The following is a 19,358-nucleotide window of genomic DNA, read 5'->3' on the forward strand; positions in this document are numbered from 1 at the left end:
ACAGTGTATTAGGGTGACTGTAGAATGAAGCCCAGCATTGGGCTCCACACTGGGCGTGGAGCCTACTTAAGATTCTCTCTCTCCCTCTGTCCCTCCCCTACCACACACTCTCTCTCTAAACAAAAACTAAAATAAAACAATGTGTTAATGTATTCAAATATTCCAATAGAAATGAAATGAAATAAATCAGCTTAAAGAGACAAGATAATGTCACAATCAAGAAGGTAACTACATTTGAGAAAATTTTTCATGCAATAGAAACCAATTCCTGATGGAGAGGTCAGAACTTGTGCCTTGGGGGTGATACTCTACATGGCTTATGACTGCCTTGTATGACTTTGCAAATGGCTTATTTTCAATTAGGCTGTGCCGTTATAATAAGGCCTTACTAATAAGCAAAATAAATCATCTCATTATCATTATTCTTCATATTACTTTATCTGGCTGACAAAAATGAACCATAATTATTCATGTAATTTGTCTCTGATATTTTTATTCTGAAAGCAGACTGGATTATGGAACCAGTAAAGTCCTCTTAGGGCATCTTCTAATTAATTTGGGGGAATTATTACCCAGGTGACTAAACAACAGTACCAGAGTTCATCTGTGGTGAGGAAATGAGCATCCCAGTATCCTAAAGGATAGCTGTTAAGTGTCTTTTCACTTTGACTCTTGAAGGCAAGTCAAAAGTCCTTAAGTGTCATCTGCTGTCGTAGTTCCTTTTTTTATTTTTTAAGATTTTGTTTATTTATAGGACAGAGAGAGAGCACCAGGGGGAGGAGCGGCAGGCAGAGGGAGATGGAGAAGCAGGCTTCCCGCTGAGCAGGGAGCCTGATGCGGGACTCAATCCCAGGACCCTGAGATCATGACCTGAGCTGAAGGCAAATTGCTTAACCGACTGAGCCACCCAGTCGGGTAAAAACCTAGTTTTTAGTAGAAACATACCTTAGTAAAAAATGAAGAAGTGGAGAATTTGAAGTAAATAAATTACAGCAAACTTACTGTTGATCTAGCCTTAGTTTTTTGAGCTCCTGCTATATACCAAGCATCATTGTGGGTACTGGGGACATAAGTAATGGGCAAGACCGACGCAGTTCCTACTCTGATGGAGTTGCACCCTAATAGGATATGGACAATGAGCAAGTAAATGATTAAATAAACACAATAAATTTAAATCCTGAGGTTACTATGAATAATACAAAGCTGAGTAATAGGATGGAGAATGGTTGGTGATTGGGATAGACTAATCTAGATTGGGTGCTCATGGAAGACTTCTTTGAGGAGGTGACATTTGCACAGAATACCTGAGGGAGAAGAGGGACCCGGGCAGGAGAGACTCTATGGGGAAAGATATGAAAGAATAGGGTGTAAGGAAGTTGACATCATAAGTGTACTCTCACGCAGAGAAAAGGACTGAAGAGGCCCTGGGATGATGGAATGTTCTCCACGGGAAGAGAAAGAAAGTCCAGAGCACTTTATGGCTGGAACATAATAAATGAGAGGAAGAGTGGTACAAGGGATGGTCTAAGATGAGAATTTATTGAGCTCCTACTGTGTACCAAGCATCATTGGTATAGCAGATCATGAAGAACTTTATATATCAAGATGAGGGGCTCACCCTTTTGTTCCTAGGGTGCTGAGAAGCCTTGAGACAGTTTTAAGCAAGAAACAGTACGGTTGTTAAAACATTTTAAAAGACCCCTCCCTGATTGGTGTGAGGATGATGGATGGCAGGAGGACAAAAGGGGGAACAAGAAAATCACCAAGATGTGCTCATGACTTGACAGGCAGTAGCAGTCAAGAGGGATATAAACTGAATAGTATTGGGGGGGGCAGAATTCCCAGCAGAGTCTGGTGGGCTGAAATGGGACTTGAGGCAAAGGGGGTAACCAGTGATGACTCCTAGATTTTTTTTTGTTCATTTGTTTGAGTGTGTGGGGTGGTTTCATTTGAAATGAAAAGAATCATGGCCATTGGGGAAGCAGAAAACCAATACTTCCAATTTTGACAGAGTGGGTTTGAGATATTCATTAGGGATGAAAACTGCAGTTTCGATCTATAAATGTGAACATCATGGGAGGCATAATCTTGAGTATTATCTGTTGTAGATATTATTTAAAGCCTTGAAAGTGGAAGGCTCATCAAAGGAGGCGTTGTAGGTAAGAGAAGAGAAAGGCGTGAAAACAGTTTGAGATCAAGAAGGAAATGGGACATGAAGGAGACTGAGAATCAGCAGCCAGTAAATGGGGAGGAAATTGAGAAGGTGAGGGAAGTCAAGGGGAGAAAGGTAGAGATCGACTGTGACAAATCTCTTGAATCTGGGATCTGTTAATTGGGCAACATGGACCTCCCCCGCCCCACCCCAATGAGTTTCATGGTAGCGTTTGAGAGCAGGAGCCTGTGTGGAGGGGGCGAGGGGCAGGGGCTTGCAAGAAGAAAATAGGATGTGAAGATGTGTCAGCAATCACTGGATAACCCTTTGAGGAGCTTTGCAGTACAGGCGAACAAAAATAGAATGAGAAGGAGAAGAAAGAGAGTGACATCAAGAAAGTAGTTTTTGTTTTAAAGATGGGTGATGCTTTGTATGTTTCTGACATGTTTGTATGATGACAGGAATGATCTGGGAAGCTCATGGATGATTCAGGAAAAAGAAAGGGGAAATTTTAAGGAGCAGGAGGAGGTGGGATCTAGACCATAGGAGGAAGTTCGCGTTGCTTAGAATGGAAACATTTCAACCGCTACAACAGGAAGCAAGCAGAAAACACTGGTCTGATGGATGGAGAACATGATACCAGTTATCATGTGGACACAGAGATGAGGTCATTCATGTCTGTGTTTGTGTTTTTCTTAATTATGTGTATTGCATTCTTAACCTAGTAAGAATGAATTCAGACTTATGATTGTACATTAAAATGAACAACAGTGGCGAGAGTGGACATCCTTTGTTGTGTTCCTGATCTCAAAGGGAAGGCTGTCAGCTTTTCCCTATTGAGGATGATATCAATGTGGGTTTTTCATAGATAGATTTTATGAAGTTGAGGAATGTTCCCTCTATCTCTATACTTTGAATTATTTTAATCGGGAACGGATGCTGTATCTTGTCAAATGCATTTTCTGCATCAATTGAGAGGACCACGTGGTTCTTCTCTCTTCTCTTTCTGATTTGTTCTATCACATTGATTGATTTGCGAATGTTGAACCATGCTTGCATCCCAGGGATAAATTTTACCTGGTCATGGTGGATAATCTTTTTAATGTACGGTTGGATCCTGTTAGCGAGGATCTTGTTGAGAATCTTGGCATCCATATTCATCAGGGATATTGGTCTGAAATTCTCACACTTCTCCAAAGAAGACATACAAATGACTAACAGACACATGAAAAAATGTTCATCATCATTAGCCATCGGGGAGACTCAAATCAAAACCACATTGAGATACCACCTTACACCAGTTAGAATGGCCAAAATTAACAAGATAGTAAACAACATGTGTTGGAGAGGATGTGGAGAAAGGGGAACCCTCTTACATTGTTGGTGGGAATGCAAGTTGGTACAGCCACTTTGGAAAACAGTGTGGAGATTCCTTAAGGAATTAAAAATAGAGCTACCCTATGACCCTGCAATTGCACTACAGGGTATTTACCCCCAAAGATACTGATGTAGTGAAAAGAAGGGCCATCTTTACCCCAGTGTTCATAGCAGCAATGGCCATAGTCGCCAAACTGAGGAAAGAACCAAGATGCCCTTCAACAGATGAATAGATAAAGAAGATGTGGTCCATATATACAATGGAGTATTATGTCTCCATCAGAAAGGATGAATACCCAACTTTTGCATCAACATAGATGGGACTGGAAGAGATTATGCTGAGTGAAATAAGTCAAGCAGAGAGAGTCAATTATCATATGGTTTCACTGACTTGTGGAGCATAAGGAATAACAGAAGACATTGGGAGATGGAGCAGAGAAGTGAATTGGGGGAAATCAGAGGGGGAGAAAAACCATGACAGACTGTGGACTCTGAGAAACAAACTGAGGGTTTTGGAGGGGCGGGGGATGGTAGGATGGATAAGCCTGGTAGTGGGTATTAAGGTATTGCATGGGGCACTTGGTGTGGTACATAAACAATGAATCTTGGAACACTGAAAAAAAATAAGATAAAATTAAGAAAAATTTAAAAAACAATCCAGTATTTTTATATGAGCTTGATAATGCAAAGCAAGTCTTTAAAATAGTACAAACTCAGTAGCACAAATTTAGGACATCATTAATTCTGTTGCAAAGTAGTCGTAGGGCATTATGCAGATATCTTCTTTAGCGCAGGGGTAAAGGTGGCTCATGTTTATATTGCAATGCACGTATTTCTTAATCCGTAGGAGAAACTATAGGACAATAATAGACTAGAAATATTTTTAGTAAAAATATCCATCATTGTATACTGTGGGGTTCACTAAATAACTAATAATAATGTCAATGACAGTTGCTGTAAATAACTGTAGGCTTATCTTTATAGTTTATCAATTTATTTGTCCATTTTAAATCAAGAGCTGACAACCAAGACCAACTGAAAACAATATTAATGAAGTGCTTGTAACACAAAACGTCCTGTCCTCCCTAACACTCGAGGTATTTCAGTAACATTTTATGTGTAGCTCTACAGGAGAGCCAGATTTCTTAGACTGCTGGATTGGGATCCTCCACAAATCCTAAAATTTCACTGACTTTATTTATGAATACAAAGCTTGAGGAGCCCTTAATCACTTTGGAGGTTACTTGGACCCTTGCCATGGGCTGAAATGAAATAAAGTGGACTTTATTTCCTTCATTGCCCATCATGAACCAAAGGAGGCGTTTGAATTTTTTTGACCAGTTACGTTAGTGGCTATCAGACTGTAATTTTAGAACCATGAACCTGAATTCTCTTCCCTCCTTCTGCAGTTCTTTCCATCCTTGCAAATTTGCTACTTTAGAGTAGAGGATGACATCAGAAGGGATCTGGAGGGGAGAAAATGGATCTGCAAGAAGAAGACACTTTGTGTTTGACATTTGGGTCTGTCTTCCTGGTTTTGAATTCCAGTGTTGGCAATTAAAGGTCTTTGGTTTAAGAGGAAGAGGGGGGAGGTACCTGGGGCAGGTGGCACCTGGTTATCACTGGCTCCTTACTGTGTAAAGGGTGCTTTGAGGTCTGTGACAGCTCCTCACCACAGCGAAGGGGGGCAGGGAATTCAGGAGCAGGCATTAGCCACCTGGGCACACGGACACTGAATATCTGATTTCGTCCCCTCATCCCACACAGACTCAAGGAACCATTGTCAGTCTGGGCAAGGAAGATCTTGTTCTGCTGGCTGAAGTCTGGGGGACAGTGGGGTTGCAATCGCAGAAGGGTTTCTGTGAAGAAAAATTGTACCCAATACAATCGGAACAACTACCTTTAGAGTGGGAGTGGGGAATCATTTACTATTGGACTGGTGCCATTTGGAATGGGAGTTTGGTGGGGGTGGCCTCAGAGTGAGGCAGATAGCCAAAGCTGACTCGTGGGGGTACTTCCTCCAGGACTGTCCCCTCCTAGCCCACACCGCGGTCCTGGTATCCGGTTGTCCATCCCTGTGTCGGAGTCCCTTTCCCCTCTTTGACCATCTTTGCACATGGAAATCTTTTACAATGACCCTGGGCTAGTTCTGTTTGCAGGGTACACCTCTGGTCTCTAGGAACTGTGTATCTTCGTCCCACTGTGGGTGCAAGTGAAGTTTTCTCTGAAAGTACTGAGTGATTGTTGAAGGAGTCTAGGGGGTGATAACATGATGCAATTTGCTTGTAGGGAGAGCACTGGCAGCAATGTGGCCAGAGAGGGGGGCTCTGAGGCTGGAGACAGAGAGGCTAACTAATCACTCTTACAGAGCCCTGGCCCAAGCTAATGAGGGTCTGCTGACTATATTGAGGAGAAGCGGGATTCATATAGATATTAATATTTTAGATATGCAAGCATTTAATGGCTAAGTGGCTGAGGAAAATCGAGTCCCCTGCCAGGTGCCCTTGTGTTTTTCGGGTGCATAATAAACTGAATTTCCCAACATTGAGATGGAACCATAAGGAGATAGGAGAGAAGTCATGTTGTCATCATGGTCAGATTTGGACACACATTTATTCTGATGTTTGTCAGCCGTCTTTCTCCCATAATTTGAAAGCAGTCTGCAAGTAATTGAATTCTATAAGGAACATTTTTGATCAATGTTTGTTCTGCCTGTTCTTTTTTCAAGGATTCACCTTATACATTTGCTTTTGAGAGCTTGGGGTGTACACAACATGAAGGAGGCACACACATGCCATTGAAATTCTTGGGGCTGATTTGAACTTTGTTTTGAAATAAACAGATTGTCTGCCAGTCCTTACTGTTGTTTGTGTTGTAGTGGGTCCCGCATAATCCTGGCCCCTTCCAATTCCTGCCTTGCAGCCTGATAGGTATTTTAAGCAGCTACTTATGGGAGGTAAAATTTAGCAATGATCAGAATGTCCTAAGGTGGGTTTGTGTTTGAGCGTAGGGTTGTTGGAGACCTGTCCTTCGAGTACCCTTTCTTTTGTACTTTTTGCGCCCACATTTTGGCTGAGAATAAGTCTGGGAAAGCTGCCTTTTGGCCTCTGAGCGCACTGCCAGCTCTGGCGATTGCAGACTGACTGTTGTTGTACTAAACCCCACTGAAATAAAATAAATGAGTCTATTAAAGCTTGGAACTCCTGAGAACTACAAATGTAAAAGCCGTCAACAGATGCCATTTGCTGAAACCGAGGCTCCTCTAGCAGATGGGTGAAAGTTAAACATAAATTGCACTATTTCTTATTCTGTTGGTTCATTTGTTTTTAAGATAGTATGAAAAAAAAAACTGCTATTCAGTTACTTCTGGCATATGTTTCATGGCTGTTTGGGGTATTCTGAGAAGATCTTTGAAATGATAGTCATGCTATGTTTTATTTTATGAATTCATTGAACATGTAGAAAAAAAAAATCCTTGTCAGTGTTTTAAAACTTTCTTTGGTCATATTTTCTATATGGAAAATCAGAGAGAAATAATCACCAAATGTTCACGATGTAATGTCTTTCTTTTAAATCTTTGATGTTGGGCTATAGTAGAATAATAATATACAGTTCTCATTCATTTGGTACTTGAATTTCCTTTACAGTATCTTAGTTTCTCACATGCTGTCTAATCGTTTGAATAACACACACACAGAAGTAGAGTGTTTTTAGTCCTCGTTCAATTTAATGACTTCTATACCATTTAATACGATTGCTTTTAATTAATATTAACTTGCAAGAACCGTAATGGCATTATTAATCATTCTAGAATATGTAGTTATTTCTCGGCATAGAACTCAGTGTTTATTTTATGACTTAGTTGAGTTGTGTATGACGCTCAAGAAATCTACAGCTTTCTTGCCTTTTTCCGGATTCCTAAAGTTATTTATCTAATAGTATTTCTCAGAACCAATAACCGAAGCAGAACCAAAGAAACTTCAGCTAGATGAAAGAATGGGGAAGCAGTTAAAAAAAATATTTAAATGGTCCCAAAACTTTGTTTCACATTTATGAGGACGGATAATAGGCAATTACACTGTTTTTTAAATTTGAAACTTATTGTGATTTTTCTTTACAGGCTCAGGTTCCTGTCGCTTTAGTTATTCCGACCCCGGCATCATTGTGTCCTACGCCAAGAATAATACCGCAGACTGGATTCAGCTTGAGAGAATTAGGTTTGTTATATTTCAGGTAGTTTCATGAATCCTGACCTAAGTGGATTTCTACTTCCCTGTTTGCCTTCATTCTACCACTGATTTTATTCTTCACGATCAGAAGGATCATGGTTGTTAATTATGCTGAATTACTTGCTTGCACACATTACCCTCTGCCCACTTTGAAGAAGTATTGTTAAAAGTGTCATTTTCCATTCAGAACCTCCCACGATTAGTAGTAGCTATAACAAACCATTTTTGGTAAAAGCACCCTTGGGAGAATGACTTTCGGGATGGAATGCTCCACAAAATAACATCAGTCCAGTCTCCAGGTGGCCTGGCTATGGGCTGGCTCAGAGGCCTAGGAATATACAAGAATACCACATAAATTCCTTCCAGCCTGAGATGGTAATGAGTTCATAGCCCTGGGGCTTTTGCATCTCATCTTTAGCTCTGTCATTTCCCTTCCAACCTCCCAAAGGCAGGTTCTAAAATTCTATTATCATAATTGTGATGCAACTTGTAGTCATTTTGTTACATTTTCTTTATTAAAAAAAAAAAAAAATCCCTCAGTAAAGGAATGAAGTAGAATGCTTAAAGAAGAATCTCACTCAAGTTGAAAAAATGTGGCTAAATTGGCAAAAAAAAAAAAAGACATTTACTCCTTCTACAGAGTTTAAATCATAAAACAATTCCAAATGGATGCTTAATTTCAGGCCTGGTAAGATATTTAAAGGAAAAAAACCTGCCTTGGACTTTTATAAGGTAATTAAATCTGCTTGGTTTGGTTCTTAAATTTGTATGACTCAAGAAGAACCTTTTCCAACAGTTTTGTACGGTTTTCTTTCTTGGCATGCTAATTTCCTTACTGTATTTCCCTATTAAAAGAATTGTGATTTATTTAGGGAAGAAGAGTCAATATTAGGTTCTTAGTCTTTAAAGCTAAACAAATCTGCCCAAAGTTTCCAGACATATTTCAGATTTTTAAAACTGTCACATGTCCAAAATCTACTCCAACCAGAAACAGAAAAGTGACTCTACCTCATGGATTTTAATACTCTCTGCGAGACAGGATGCCGTATAATCCGTAAGGACTGGGTACAAGCTGAGCTCTTACCTGCTCTGTCAATTTTATAATAGCATTTTGCTATTCTTCCTAATTTCTAGTAGTTATTATAAAAAAGCATTCATATTAGATACTTATTTTTATAAATGGCTGTAAACAAGGCAGCATATTGAAAATTTTATCCATACCTTCTTTTTTCTCTGTCCAATAGCTATGTATCATAGTTTAGGTAAATTATAGTAGACATTTCTTACGGAAAACAGCTACATATTTTTGATATAACATATAGTCAACATACATATTAAATTACAACATATCAAGATCACATTCAGCTGACTCCATTGGGTTTTTCACTAAATGAGACTTTCAATTTTAAACCATCCTCTAAACTCTCATGCTCGTTAATGCTCCTTACCAGTCATGATCAGAGTGAACATATTTTCAGTCACTTCCTAAAACTAAAATACATTATTTTCATTGGTTTGAATTCTTTTTTGAACCTAAAAACATAGTCATTGTGAAATATTTTAAAAGAAAAGGAAATTGATTACCCCCAAAGGTAAGGTACACCATCTATAACCTACACTGACAATTCTTTGGATATATATATGCTTCATCGGTGAGTGAAAAATATGTCTTTTCTGTGGTCCTTTCAAAACTGATTTATAGTAAGCCCAGGGTACTACTAGTTTGCATTTTAGTACCACTTTTAATCTTGGCTATGCAATCATTTTTAGTATAGCAGGTTTCTACTTTGGTAGAATAAGATATTTAATAAAAATACTCTATCATATAGCAGAAGGGCCTAGATTCTAACAGACATACTATAAAAATCATGTTAAATTATATCAAGCTTTAAAAGATTGATCTGCTGCATCAGGTTGTAAAGAATTATATAGCATGTTTAATTTTCATAGCAAATCTCACACTGATGTAGACAAAACAAAAATGTACCTGTTTATTAGAAATAAAATAACTATTATTAAACACTGATTATGAAACAGCATACAGTGGTCTCTCATAGATACAAAATTTCAAGGAACGAATCAAGATTAAGAAGATAATTTTATAGTTTTTGTATGTTTATTTTTCTTTTTAGCATCAAATAAAATCAACTGACCAGAGAGGGAGACAAACCATAAGAGATTCTTAATCTCAGGAAACAAACAGGGTTGCTGGAGTAGAGGGGGTGGGAGGGATAGGGTGTCTGGGTGATGGACATTGGGGAGGGTATGTGCTATGGTGAGTGCTGTGAAGTGTATAAGACTGATGAATCACAAACCTGTGCCCCTGAAACAAATAATACATTATATGCTGATTTAAAAAATAAAGGATAGGATCAGGAGGGAGGGAGACAAATCATAAGAGACTCTTAATCTCACAAAACAAACTGAAGGTTGCCAGTGGGAGGGGAGTATGGAGAGGGTGGTTGGGTTACGGACATTGGGCAGGGTATGTGCCATGGTAAGTGCTATGACGTGTGTAAGTCTGATGATTCACAGACCTGTACCCCTGGGACAAATAATACATTATCTGTTAATAAAAATAATTTTTATTAAAAAAACAAGTAGACAAAACAATAATCAAAAATGTTTTTAAAAATTGAACAGTCAGTTGAGTCAGTTAACATTTGTAGACACTCTACTCAACCACAGCAGAAATACAAATTCTTTTCAGGGCAGTTGGAGCATTCAGTGAGATAAAGGATAACATTAAGAGTTTGGAAGAATTGTAATCACCAAAGTATATCTTTGACCATAATGAGATTAAAGTAGAAATCAATAAATGTGATACATGGGAAAAATAACATAAAATAAAATCAACTGTGAGATTATTTGATTGGTTTTTTGTGATTGAGTGTCTACCACATGCAAAAAACTGTGCTGGAGACACTTTGATTTTTTGCAGGTGCCATGAAGTATGTGACATTTTCTCTTCCATTTTTCCTTTACTGGCTTACTTGAATATACTAGGTGTCTGCTTTGTGTTAAAAGAAGATCTCTTGAAGATGTTTAATGTTTAAACTGTCATCACTTAGTAGGACCATCTTAATCATCAGCATATACCAAAAGATTTAAGGGCTATGGGAGTATGAATATTTAATTTGCAATACCTACCATGTTAGGCTAATGAAACTATGATCTTAATTAAAAAACAAAATTGATCTACAAGAAAGAAAAAATGGATACTGTTGACCTTTATTGTTCATTTGTTATGTGGCTCTTCATTATATGGCACCAATTCCCATCTCACCATATGTTCCAGAGCCCCTTCCAATGTCAGCACCATCATCCATATCCTCTACCTTCCTGAAGACGCCAAAGGGGAGAACATCCAGTTCCAGTGGAAGCAGGAAAGTCTCCATGTAGGCGAAGTGTATGAAGCCTGCTGGGCCTTAGATAACATCTTGATCATCAACTCAGCTCACAGACAAGTCATTTTAGAAGACAGTCTTGATCCAGTAGACACGGGCAACTGGCTTTTTTTTCCAGGAGCTACCGTTAAGGTTTGAGCTCTTTTTTGTTTCTTCTCCTTCCCTTTAAAACCTAAAGCTTCATCAATGAGATCAGACAAAGGTAACTATTCTACTAATAGTTTTATAATTTGTTACAAAGGTAACAAATCTACTAATAAAGGAATAGGTAATATTCTTATTTATGCTACCTTCTCTTTTAAGGATTGGGAGTCATTGGTCCAAAAAAAATTCACTTATTCACCCATTTAGTAAGTATCTTTGAGGACCCATTGTGCCGTGTCCTCGGCTGAACCTAGGGAACGTAACCACAAAAAGGCAGATGTGTTTCTTCCCTTCACATGGTTGTCAGCTTCGTGGGGGGTAGTTAGACGTGTCATTATGCAAATACAAAACAGCACAGTTTCTATGATTTGCTGGGTACGTTTAGAGCTCTGGAAGTACAATATTCAATACCAGATCCAGTCTCAAGGGATTAGGAAGGTGCTCCAGATGGAGAATCTAGGCAGAGACCAAAAGGTAATTCGAAGTTGGCCAGATTGGAGGAATAGTGTTTCTAGAATCAGAAATCATATACATAAGGCCTGGATGGCAAGAGCACAAGCCAGGTCTTAGACAACATTCAGTGTTCACTTTTGTCTGACAGATTTTGAGTTGAGACTTGTGATAGTTGAGTCTGGAGATATGGCCAGTGACAAACTTTGAAGATCTTGCAAGCTGCTGTAGAGTTTGAATTTTATCTTAAAGGGAGTCGCTGACTTGCTCCAAGTATGTCTGACCATCGGATTTGACTTTTTAAATATATGTTTAATGACAGCAGATGTGATGGAAGGGAGAAAGTGCAGGTGGAGGAACCACATAGGAGGCTGGTAACAGAAATCCAGTGGGAGACCCTGTTTGCCAGACTTAGGGGAGAATGTGGATGGACTTCAGAGATTTTTAAGAGAGGGAGTAGAAAAGATTCAAGACTTCCTGAGATGATGAGCATGTAGCAGGTGGTGAGCACAAGGTTTGGGCAGCTGGGTGGACGGCACTGCCATTCATGGAAACAAGAGACAGAAGGAGATGCAGGTTCACAGAAGTTGATGAATTCACTCTGGACATGTTGATCTTTTCTTTAATGGAGATACACTTGATGGATAATAGTATGTTAGCTTCAGATGTGACATGTAATGCTTTAATATTTACTTATATTGTGAAATGATCATCCCAATAAGTTTTGTTAATATCCATCACCTCCCTTGTGTACAAAATTTTCTTCTTGTGATGAGAACTTCGGGATCTGTTAACAACTTTCAAAGATGCAATATGGTATTATTAACTGTGCTCCACCAGAGCTTGTGGCTATGTTGATCTTGATAATCCTGGGGACAGTCAAAAAGAAGTATTTGGTGGGAGGTTAGATAAAGAAATCAGGGACTCAGAGGCAATTTGGCAATTACCAGCCTTTTGAATGAACATTGAAGTCATGGGCTTGCCTCCCCAGAGAGTGTAGAAGAAGAAACTGTGCCTAGGCAAATAAAGAATGCCATTAGACCCTCAGCTGGACCTTCTTGAGTTTCCAATATATGAAATTAAAGTGCAGATACAGCTTAGAGAACTTTTAAAAATGCAACTCAGTGGTACAATCTGCTGCTTGAAGGAAGTGAGCTTACAGGAGTAGCAGCAAGTAGAACATAAACATTCATGTTCACCTTTTTTTTTTTTAAAGATTTTTAGAAAAAATTATTTAGTTGACAGACAGAGATCACAAGTAGGCAGAGAGGCAGGCAGAGAGAGAGGAGGAAGCAGGCTCCCCGCCGAACAGAGAGCCCGGTGCGCGGAGTTCAATCCCAGAACCCTGGGATCATGACCTGAGCCAAAGGCAGATGCTTTAACCCACTGAGCCACCCAGGCGCCCCTGCTCACCTCCTTTTAATAATGCTTTCAAATTCTAGAAAAATGATTCCAAATTATTTAGAACCCATCAACACAGGAACTCCCCTGACACAGTCACTTCTTGTTTAACAAATCAAGTGCCAGACAATTTATTTGAAGTCAATGAAATCACACCGGTTGCCTAGCATTAGGAACAGGCATCATCCTTATTCGGAACACCCGGTAAACCTTATGGAAATTTGTCCATATTCCTAGTGGTCCCTTGAAAGAGAGTCCATGGATTCCTTTCATATGGGTGTAGGAAAGAACCTTTGTAAGGATATCCCACATCCTATCTCACTACCGCTTGATGAAGAAGGATTTCTGTTGATGTTGTCAACATTGGCAAGAAAACACAAAAACCCAGGAAACACAAGGGGACCTCAGGGCCTGGGATTCACATCCTTTTCCCAGGATTCTCATTTATCATTCGGACTCAGTACCCTTTACTCTATAAATGCAATTTTTATGCCTTGTTTTACAAGCTGTTACACTAATCTAATTAGCCATTCAGTTTCTTAATGGATTGTACTTTAGTACTATCCCTGTTAAAAATGCATGAAATGTGGTTTTACTCCAGCAGTGATATTCAATTAAATTACAACTTTGTGTGGGTTGATAGTTTTGCTTTGTGGTCCATGATCTTACTCCCAAACTTACCAATCATACGTTCGAGACTTGCCTGGTGACCTGTGGACAAAACCATTGTAGTAATGATATCTATCGCGCTCTTTGACTGGCTATCAGGTAGAAGTTTTTCTCTGATGTTTCTTTTGAAAATTCTTTTTAAGACTTTGTGTAAAATTTTATAACATAATCTAAGAATTATCATTTCACCTCCTTTGCCTGACTGCCCTCTTGCCTTCTGGTTCAAATATCTGAGCATGAAAAAGTTGCTTTTGCCAAGTGATTTGGAATTCTAGCAATAAAAATTGTTTATTTAAACTGTATGCAACCCCTTTATTAAATATTTCTCCTTTACTTGATGGCATCGGAAACAAAAACTAAATACAACCAATTAAAAAGCATAAGTGCATCTCCATGTTCCTGTTAGACACAGGGCATGTTTTAAACATTGTTTTATTGGGGGCTTTTAGTTTTTAGGGTTATTGTCTGTTTGCTTGTTCTACCTACATAATACCTTTTCTGTATTCAGTAAAAGTCTCCAAGATGTTTACATCCTAACTAAATCAACAAGTGAGCCTAACAGCAATTGAGAAAGTATGCTTAATTACAAAACAGAGCTTAGTTGCAGAAAAAAATGTCCAAGCAGAGACAGAATATTCTTAGTCTAAGTAATAAGGGCTACTTTTTACTGAGGGCTCACTGTTCTGGGAGCACGCTTGCGTACACACAGACACAGACACACACAGATACAGGATTTCATATATATCATCTCATATATTTTATCTTGTTTTAAAAATTCTGTCTTTATAAGCCTATAAAGCAGGTGTTATATTAGCCCCATTTTACAGATGTGGAAAGCAGACATTGAGGTGTCGAGTAACGTGTCCAAAATATCCCTCTCACTCATGGGAGAGCCAGAGACTCACATAGAGGAATCTGACTTGATCTTGATTCCAATTCGCCATATGGCTTTACTCTTAGAGGTCGTCAATAGAAACTGGTATGTTTCTGTGTGTCCTGTGTTTCTTCCCAACATCCATTTGTTATCTGCCCATTTTCTTCCCCATCATTCTCTGACTTAGGTTAAAAGATTCTTGTTTTTTCTCTTTCTCGATCTGGCTCCAGCTTTTTTCCATTTGCACCGCATGTTCCTCCCTCCCGATGACTGATTTTTATACATTAGGATTTAGTTAAGTTCGGCCCAAGCACTAGTCTCTTTCTTCTCTTCCAGCTGATTTAATTTTCATGGTTGTGGTTCCTGCACCGTCACAGATATTGACTCCTGACCTCAAGGGGATGGGAGTATTAACATGTTTTCCCTGTGGAAGGAGGAAGTATTTGCAGTAGCCTGTGCGGGAGGAGATACAGTATAATAATGACAAGATGCTCAAGAAAGAGAAATCAACAGTCTCATGGCTGCAGACTGCCCGAGACGAGGGTGTTAAGAGGCAAGGACCAGATACAGAGATGCCACTGACAAAAACTTCAGCACTATTCCTTTACCGGCATCACATCATGCTCCCTCCATACTCAAAACCTCTGATGGCTTCCTGTGGGGGCCTACATGATGCTCGCTAGCATGTCATCCGAGGCCCCGTAGTCTAGGCCCCACTGAACTTCCATCCTCATATCCTGCTCCGCTCTGCTCCAGCCTCACACACACAACACAGAATTTCACACGCCTACACTTTAGAAAGGCCTTTCCACCTTCTTTTTGCTCTGCCTAGTAATTCCCCAGCCTCCTTCAGGACCCAGTTCCAAAGTCACTGTCTGTGTGAACGTGGTGCATGGTTCATGTCTCCCTCCTCTCTGTGTGGGTGTAACTATGGGGTTGAACAAGCAGGAATTGGGGTTGGAGACTGGCTGTGGAAAACAGGTCTCTTTGTCCCCCCCCACCACCACCAGTGACCACTCAGGCTCAGTCTGAGAGCTTCTTCATTTCTGTCCTCGTTGCAGGTCCCAAGACCGACGAGAGACCAAATAAGTCATCTGACCACTTTAGTCTCTCAGACAGTCTCAGTTCAATAATAGATGTGATCGGTTCACCGTAATCACCTAAGCTCCGAGCTTCATCCATAGCTTCTCTCCTCCTCCAGCTTAGGTCTGTTGCATGGCGGGGCGGTGGTCAGCTCCTTCTCCTTCCTCACCATCCCATACATGTCAGCCCCTGAGCCCTCCAGGACTGCATGTGGGGGAAGCGGAAGAAGCAGGAGGCAGGTACTGTTAGAAGCCGGAATTACTGATGCCTTGGCCTGGCAAGCCATCACAGTTGTGACTCTCTCTTCAATCTACCTTTGGGCTCTTTGGAGCTCTCCCGGCTCCTCACTAATGCTTGGGATCTCTCACCTGCTGTTCTTTGATGCATCTCTCATGACTGCTTCCTCTTCCAGCCATGGGGCCTCGGGTTAGTGATTATAACCTATTTCCACTGAGGGCTTCTTGCCCCTCCCGGGAGGCATTTGGGGTAGGATCATAGGCAAAGTAGGCTGTTTCTTGTGTCCATGCACCCAAGCATACTCTCTAGTAAACATTCACCTTGCGTCCATGATTGGGGGGAAAGTAGTTACTTCTAAGCACAGCCCTCTTCTTATGTAGCCGTCCTCCAAGCAGGTCCAGGCACAAGTCCAAGCACATTCAGCATATCATCCAAGTGCTGTCCTTGAATTCCAGTGCTCCAGGCTTGAGGAGAGAAGAGGACCTTCCCCTGCTGCTGCGTTCATGGGTGGGACGCATAGTTCACCACCAGCCTTCTCTAAAAAAATCATTTCTCTGCTGCCCAGCTTCCCACTCACACCAACTTTGAGTTTGTATCCCAGCAGTGTGACTGAGTAACTAAGCCCTTTTTTACCTCTTTCACGTGGTCCTTGTAGTTGGTCTGTCCCACTCTCACCTTAGAATGTGGAGTAGTTCGTGTATTCTCTTACCGGGACATATACCTCTATGAGAGCACTTACAACCTTGCTTTCCATTTACATGTCCCTCTCCCTGGTCAGAAGTTCATCTTCTTAAGCTCGGACACTATGTCAGCTCTTTGAATCTCCAGTGTTGGGATGTGATGGATTTTTGTTAGGTGTTAACGGAATGAATGAAAAAGTGGAAAAAATAACCAGAGGATCTAGTTTATGACGGAGGAAGATGCCTTTCATATTCCATGATGACTTGAAGGGAGCTGAAAATACTGTGAATGAAACTGAAGACAGTAAAACTCTGAAGAAAATGGGTTTAACTACATCAGTTCAAATCTTGGCTTTACCATTTATTAGCCACGTGGTTTGGGGCAACTTAGTAAATCTCTTGGGTCCTCAGTATCTTCATCTGTAACGGGGATAATAACAGTATCCACCCAAGCTGTGATAATTAAATAAGAAAATACATATAAAACCCTTACAACAGGCCCCAGCACCTAGAAAGAGTTTAATAAATATGTGTCCTCTTTATTGAAACTTTGAGAATAGGCTCCAAAAAGAAGTGAACATGGAGGAAAATGTGTGGAAGGCGAAGGATTGAGCTAACAACTCAGATTATGAGATGGGGGGAAATGGGATAGAAAAAATACAGACCTCACAAATTATATCATTCCTTTTTTTTTTTTTTAAGATTTATTTATTTATTTGGCAGACAGAGATCACAAGTAGGCAGAGAGGCAGGCAGAGAGAGAGGGGGAAGCAGGCTCCCCGCTGAGCAGGGAACCCAATGCAGGGCTGGATCCCAGGACCCTGGGATCATGACCTGAGCCGAAGGCAGAGGCTTTAACCCACTGAGCCACCCAGGCGTCCCAAATTATGTCATTCTTATACATCATTGAAGTAATGTCAGAATCAAATGCATTAAAATGATTAGGTCGGACACAGTGTTGCCCATACATGTAACCTTTGGCAATCAAAATAAGAAGTGGTTTCCACTGAAATTAAGTTTCAATGCCACTCATGTAATCAGAATTGTAATGGTTTCTATTATTAACAACAAATGATTTTCTTAAATGCTCCTGTTCATAAAACAAGGGAATAGAAAGGAGGGAGTATGTAAACTGCCTAGCTGATGACCTTGAAAATAGTGTTTGAGGGTGTCGGGTCAGATAGGAAAGATGAAAATGATTCACATTCCCAGTGCATATTTCTCCTTGTCTTCTTTAGATTTTTTGCTTTAGTTTCTTTGGGAATATTCAATTCATTTCATCTGAGCCTGTTCTTGTTTATCTCAAGTAGGGCAGAATGATATAAGACCAAATAGAGTAATTAACTTAAGGAGTTTATGTGATCTGGAGAATTGCAATTATAGGTCACCGGTTTAAATCTGCCCTGGGTTGGTAGAAGGCCATTACCATCTGTTGGCTCTTGGGTAATTAACATAAAATAGATGTATAACAGTATTGGCTTTTAATATCGAATCTGGCCTTACATTTGTTGTGCTTTTTGATTTGGGGTTGGTAAGCTTCAAAAGGTTATGGGATTCATCTGTTCTTCCTATGTTTCTCCTCTGTTCTCTTTACAAGTGCATGGCCTTGCCTGACTCATCTTCCAATGTTTTTCCAGAAAACTTGTCCATGTGGAAGAAAAGGCACACCACATTCTTATGCTTCTAACTACCATCATGATGGTAATTTATTTCCCACAAATCCCTAAGCAGCCCTTTGTTCGTGACCAAGTAGGTGGGGTTCTAAATGCCAAGAAATACAGTGCTTCAAGTTGAAAAGCCCCCCAGAGCACCACTCTCATTAGCAAGACCCCAAAGGAAGCAGATTGTGGCCTCACAAGGCAAGCAACTGATGCCTACTCAGTATTGAATCACCTGCCTTAATTACTGGTTAAGATGATTCTGGCTTTGTTTCCAGAATACCACGTCCCTTTTTAACTTTGGTATATGATTTCTAGAAGAATCAAGAATTATTTGTGTCCGTTGTTCCCATTCAAAAGACACGGAGTGTCCTCTGCCGGTTCATCTGCAGTTGCTAGAAGAGCTCAGGGTGCCCACAGCGGCCATCCCCCAGCCTGCGGGCACACATCTCCCGGTCAGGTGGCTGCGGGTCTTTGTGTAACATTCGAAAGTGGGAGGCACATTTGTCCTGCCTAAAGTGGGGCAACAGTTCATCTTAGGGCAACTTCTGGTGCTCCAACTCTGTGACAGTGGTCTTGGTTTTGCCATCAAGCTTTATGGGAAATTAATCAACTTTCTAGCCCTTTCCAGTTAAGACTTAGAGTACCGAGGGGCGCCTGTGTGGGTCAGTCATTAAGCGGCTGCCTTCGGCTCAGGTCATGATCCCAGGGTCCTGGGATCGAATCCTGTATCAGGCTCTCTGCTCAGCAGAAAGCCTACCTCTCCCTCTCCCACCCCCCCCCCTGCTTGTATTCCCTCTCTTGCTGTGTCTTTGTCAAATAAATAAATAAAATCTTAAAAAAAAAAAAAAGACTTAGAGTATCGAGGAATCGAGGATCACCATTTCACCTTGGGTAGGAGTCTCATATCCAGGAATGATACTTGCACTAGTGTGGGTGCTAAGCAATAATAAAAATAGTGACCCAATGGTGATAAACAGTAGTGACAATGACAATA

General features: G+C 40.4%; 1 protein-coding gene across 3 annotated transcripts in view; it reads left to right on the forward strand.

Moving 5' to 3' along the window:
- The window catches only part of RELN (reelin), a 495,439-nt gene that overhangs the window by 270,421 nt on the left and 205,660 nt on the right, over positions 1 to 19,358 (forward strand). For all 3 annotated transcript variants that reach the window (XM_004739578.3, XM_004739579.3, XM_045089693.1), the window contains exons 9-10: positions 7,650 to 7,746; positions 11,057 to 11,297. In XM_004739578.3, the coding sequence (XP_004739635.2) occupies positions 7,650 to 7,746; positions 11,057 to 11,297 (338 nt within the window). The remainder of the gene's footprint in view (positions 1 to 7,649; positions 7,747 to 11,056; positions 11,298 to 19,358) is intronic.

The sequence above is a fragment of the Mustela putorius genome, unplaced genomic scaffold, assembly GCF_011764305.1.
Source record: "Mustela putorius furo isolate JIRA1106 unplaced genomic scaffold, ASM1176430v1.1 tig00003845_pilon_pilon_pilon, whole genome shotgun sequence".
NCBI classification, from domain to species: domain Eukaryota; kingdom Metazoa; phylum Chordata; class Mammalia; order Carnivora; family Mustelidae; genus Mustela; species Mustela putorius.